This window comes from Belonocnema kinseyi, chromosome 5, assembly GCF_010883055.1.
Source record: "Belonocnema kinseyi isolate 2016_QV_RU_SX_M_011 chromosome 5, B_treatae_v1, whole genome shotgun sequence".
Taxonomy (NCBI): Eukaryota; Metazoa; Arthropoda; class Insecta; order Hymenoptera; family Cynipidae; genus Belonocnema; species Belonocnema kinseyi.
In genome coordinates, this window is record NC_046661.1 from 87,904,014 (window position 1) to 87,910,013 (window position 6,000).

The 6,000-nt window shown below is 23.5% G+C and overlaps 1 protein-coding gene across 1 annotated transcript in view; it reads left to right on the forward strand.

Annotated features, from left to right (window-relative positions):
- The window catches only part of LOC117172990 (glutamine-dependent NAD(+) synthetase), a 141,962-nt gene that overhangs the window by 96,974 nt on the left and 38,988 nt on the right, over positions 1–6,000 (forward strand). The window contains exon 9 of the mRNA XM_033361330.1: positions 4,214–4,518. Coding sequence (XP_033217221.1) covers positions 4,214–4,518 — 305 coding nt within the window. The remainder of the gene's footprint in view (positions 1–4,213; positions 4,519–6,000) is intronic.

Consider the following 6,000-nt stretch of genomic DNA (forward strand, 5'->3'; position numbering starts at 1 on the left):
TAATAAAATTTACGAATAAAAAAATTCCAGAAATAGAATATTCCCGAATGTATAGAATTAATCATTTTCTTTCAATATTAATTATTGATTAAAAATGCAATAATCAAATATTTTTATAAAAAAATATTTTTTATAATTAATTTGGCACGAAGAATCTATTATTTTTCATGTTTAAAATTTGGAAATTTATTGTTTGAATTTAAAATAGCAATAATTGATAAAAACATTTTCTTGAAATGAAAATTTTCTTTAGTTATTGTTGTGTTAAATTCAATCAGTAAATTTCGAAAATTTAAACATTAAAAATAATTTTGTTTAAAATCTATGTAATTATTGTGTTTTTAATAAATACATAATATTTATGCGATTTATGCGATGCTTAATTTTTCAAATAATAAAATTGCCGAATTGGAAAATTCTGGGACGGTTTATAATATGACCGAATTGGAAAACTCTTGAATTTAAATAATTAACATTTTTAATCAATATTATTTATTGATTAAAAACACAATAATCAGATATTTTTATAAAAGAATTTTTTTATTATTTGAAGTTTCTAAAGTTACTGTTTCTTAATTCAAACAATAATTTTAAAAACTTTAAACGTTAAAATATAATGTTTTAAATAAAAATATTTTATTTTTGTATTTCTAATAAATAAATAAGAATTTATAATACAAACTTTGATTGTTTAAATATGGAAATGTCATTATTCGAAAATTTTGAAATTCGGTATAATTATAAACTATTGGAAGTTTTATTATTTGGTAATATTATAAATTTTTAAGGAATTTCGCAATTGAGGAATTTATTATTCGGAAATTTTCTTCTTCGGGAATTTCATTATTTGGAAATTTTATTGTTTGCGAATTTTATTGTTCGGAAATTTTATTTTTCGAAAATTTTCCAATTCAGGAATATTATTATTCGGGAATTTTATTTTTTGGGATTTTTAAGTGATCGCATATATATTATTTATTTATTAATAATACAATAATCAACTATTTGCATAAAAAATTATTTTTATTGTTTAATGTTTCTAAATTTATTGATTGAATTTAAAATAGCAATAACTGAAGACAATTTTCATTCAGAAATATATTATTTTTACTGATTGTTATTTTGAATTTAAACAAATTTGCCGAATTAAAACAAAATCCGAACTAAAAAAATAAATAACAATGATTGGAAAAAATATATTTCTGGGTGAAAAATGTTTCAATTATTGTTATTTTTAATTCAAACAATATTTTTAAAAATTTTAAATGTTTAAATATATAATTTGTTTAAATAAAAATATCTCGTTTTTGTATTTCTAAGAAATGAATAAAATTTTATAATACAAATTTTAATTGTTAGAATATGGGAATTTCATAATTCGGAATTAGGGATTTTGTAATTAGGGATTTTTATTGCTCGGAAATTTTATTATTCGGTAATTTTATTTTTCGGGGGTTTTAAGTGATCGCATATGTATTATTTTTTTATTGAAATATTTGATTTTTGTATTTCCAATAAATAAATAATGATTTATAACACAACTTTTAATTTTTCCAATATAGGAATTTCATAATTCTGGATTTTTATTATTCGAGAATTTTCAATAAACTATCGGATGTTTAATTATTCGGCAATATTATAAACTGTTTAGGAATTTTTCAATTAAGGAATTTTATTATTCGGAAATTTTATTCTTTGGGAATTTTATTATTTGGAAATTTTATTCTTTGGGAATTTTATTGTTCACAAATTTTATTTTTCGGAAATTTTCCAATTCTGGAATTCAATTATTCGTGATTTGTCCAATTCTGGAATTTTATTATTCGTATTTTTCCCATTCGGGAATATTATTATCCTTTGCGAATGTTATTATTTGCGAATTTTCTAATTGGGGAATTGTATTGTTTGTAAAATTTATTTTTAAGAATCTTTTTAATTCCGGAATTTCATTTTTCTTGATTTTTCCAATTCCAGAATTTTATTGTTCGTGAATTTTCCAATTCGGGAATATTATTATTCGAAACATTTTTTCTTTGCGAATATTATTATTTGTGAATTTTCCAGTTGGGGAATTTTATTATTTGTAAATTTTCCAGTTTGGGAATCTTATTGTTATGACATGTTATTTTTAAGAAACTTTCTAATTCTGAGATTTTATTGTTCGTGAATTTTCCAATTCGGGAATATTATTATTAGGAAATTTTATTATTTGTAAATTTTCCAAGTTCGGAATTTTATTGTTCGGAACTTTCATTTTTCGTAAATTTTCCAATTCTGGAATTTAATTATTCGTGATTTGTCCAATTCTGGAATTTTATTTTTCGTAATTTTTCCAATTCCAGAATTTTATTGTCTGTGAATTTTCCAATTCGAGAATATTATTATGCGAAAATTTTATTCTTCGAGCATTTAATTATTTGTAAATTTTCCAGTTTGGGAATCTTATTGTTCGGAAAAATTTATTTTTAAGAAACTCTCCAATTCTTGAATTTTATTGTTCATCATTTTTAAAATTCTAGAATTTTATTGTTCGTGAATTTTCCAATCCGGGAATATTGTTATTCGAAAATTTTATTATTTGTAAATTTCCCAAGTTGGGTTTTTTATTGTTCGGAAAATTTATTTTTCGGAAATTTTCCAATTCTGGAATTCAATTATTCGTGATTTGTCCAATTCTGGAATTTTATTATTAATATTTTTGCAATTCGGGAATATTATTATTCGGAAATTTTGTTCTTTGCGAATGTTATTATTTGTGAATTTTCTAGTTGGGGAATTCTATTGTTCGGAAAATTTATTTTTAAGAATATTTTCAATTCCGGAATTTTATTTTTCGTGATTTTTCCAATTTCAGAATTTTATTGTTCGTGAATTTTCCAATTCGGGAATATTATTATTTGGAAATTTTATTATTTGTAAATTTTCCAACTTGGAAATTTTATTATTTTTAAATTTTCCAGTTCGGGAATTTTATTGTTCGAAAAAATTTGTTTTTAAGAAACTTTCCAATTCTTGAATTTTATTGTTCGTGATTTTTCAAACTCCAGAATTTTATTGTTCTTGAATTTTCCAATTCGGGAATATTATTATCCGGAAATTGTATTATTTGTAAATTTTCCAAGTCGGGAATTTTATTGTTCGAAAATTTTATTTTTCGGAAATTTTTCAATTCTGGAATTCAATTATTCGTGATTTGTCCAATTCTGGAATTTTATTATTCATATTTTTGCAATTCGGGAATATTATTATTTGGAAATTTTATTCTTTGCGAATGTTATTATTTGTGAATTTTCCAGTTGGGGAATTCTATTGTTCGGAAAATTTATTTTTAAGAATATTTTCAATTCCGGAATTTTATTTTTCGTGATTTTTCCAATTTCAGAATTTTATTGTTCGTGAATTTTCCAATTCGGGAATATTATTTTTTGGAAATTTTATTATTTGTAAATTTCCCAATTTGGGAATCTTATTATTTTTAAATTTTCCAGTTTGGGAATTTTATTGTTCGGAAAAATTTATTTTTAAGAAACTTTCCAATTCTTGAATTTTATTGTTCATCATTTTTCAAATTCTAGAATTTTATTGTTCGTGAATTTTCCAATCCGGGAATATTGTTATTCGGAAATTTTATTATTTGTAAATTTCCCAAGTTTGGAATTTTATTGTTCGGTAATTTTATTTTTCGGAAATTTTCCAATTCTGGAATTCAATTATTCGTAATTTGTCCAATTCTGGAATTTTATTATTCATATTTTTCCAGTTGGGGAATTGTATTGTTTGGAAAATTTATTTTTAAGAATCTTTTCAATTCCGGAATTTAATTTTTCGTGATTTTGCCAATTCCAGAATTTTATTTTTCGTGAATTTTCCAATTCGGGAATATTATTATGCGGAAATTTTATTCTTCGCGAATTTTATTATTGATGAATTTTCCAATTCGGGAATATTATTATGCGGAAATTTTATTCTTCGCGAATTTTATTATTGATGAATTTTCCGATTCGGGAATTTTATTATTTGTAAATTTTCCAGTTCGGGAATTTTCTTTTTCGGAAATTTTATTTTTAAGAAACTTTCCAATTTGACTATTCGGAAATTTCATTGTTCTGGAAATTCACAGTGACGGGAATTTCATTTTTCCGGCTGTTTTCAGTCGTCCCTTTTTTTAGGATTACTGCTGAAGGCTGTAATTCCCAATTCCTAAATTTTTTAGATGCCCAAGTTCTCTCGGACATTAGGAAAATAGTCGGGGATTTCGAATATGTCCCTACGGATCCAAAGCAACTTTGCAATACTCTCCTAGTCACTTGCTACATGGGAACGGAAAATTCATCCCCTGAAACGAAAAGCAAAGCTTCTGAACTCGCCACTGAAATTGGATCATATCATCACTCAGTCGTCATCGATGTCGCCATCTCTGCAATTTTGGGAATCTTCCAGCAGGTTGCTAAACTCACGCCAAAATTTAAGGCACATGGTGGATCGCCAAGGGAGAATTTAGCCCTCCAAAATATCCAGGTTATTAATTAATTATATCTGATTGAAAAATAATATTTTAATCCGTTTCGATACATTAAAGACCAATATTATCAACACAAGAAATTTATTAGTTGCATTTTTAATCGAATATTTGAGTTTCAAAGCTAAAAAAGAATTTTTTTTTTAAAGAGAGTTGAATTTTCGAGATGACATACCATAAAAGATCAATTTGCAATATATAGTTGTGCATATTCAAAATAAAAAAAGGAATCTCAACAGAAAAATTAAATTTTTGACCGAAAAGTGGATTTTCGACAAAATAGTTTAAGTTTTAACGAAATAGTTGTTTTTTGTACGAAATAGCTGAATTTTTGAAATATAAAGATGAATTTTCAACGAAAAAGATTATTTTTCTATCAAAAGTCGAATTTTCAACTAAATACGTGAATTTTCTAGTTAAATTACAGTTGAAAAAAACCAATTTTCAAAAAAAAAAAAAATAATAATAAAAAGAATGAATGATCGGCCGGTGTAATTAAAAAAGAGACGAATTTTCAATAAAATAGTTGAATCCTGAACCGAAATGATACATTTTTTTAACAATTAAGAATAATATTTTACCCAAAGTGAACTAATTTTTAAAAAAATAGTTGAGTCTTTTTAGCTACAAATTCAAATATTTTAGAAAAGAGTTAAATGTTCCACCGGAAAAAAAGAATTTTCAACAAGGAAATTAATTTTGAATCAAGGAATAGAAATTTTCAAGAACTGGTTAAAAAATAAATTGTTTATTGAAAATTCGTTTTTTTGACTTAAAAATTCAAAAATTTGATAGATTATAAAACAATTTAGTTAAAAATTACATTTTTTTGTAACTTCATCTTTTTGGCTTAAAAATTCAACAACTTAATAGAAAATTAAATTTTTTGTTGAAATTTCGTGTTTTTGTCTAAAAAATTTAACAATTTGGTTAAAAAATAACTTTTTGTTGAAAATTCGTATTTTAGACTCAAAAATTCAACAATTTGATAGAATATTAAAAAATTTGGTTAAAAATTAACTTTTTTTGTAACTTCGTCTTCTAGGCTTGAAAATTAAATAATTTAGTATTTGAAAAATTAAATTTTTTGTTGAAAATTAGTGTTTTAGCAGGAAAATTGAACAATTTGGTTGAAAATTAACTTTTTTAGTTGAAAGTTCGTTCTTTTGGCTTGGGAATTTAACAATTTAGTAGAAAAGTAAACTATTTTGTAGAGAATTAACTTTTTTGTTAAAAATTCATCTTTTTGCCATGAAAATTTGACAATGTAGTTAAGAAATAACTTTTTTGTTGAAAATTCGTTATTTTAAATTAAAAATTCAACGATTTGGTAGAAATTTGAAATATTTAGTGGAAAAGGAACTTTTTTTGTTGAAACGTTGTCTTTTTCACTTGGAAATTCAAGAATTTGGTATAAAATTTAATTATTTAATTAAAAATCAACTTTTTGTTGAAAAACTGTCCTTTTGGCTCGGAAGTTC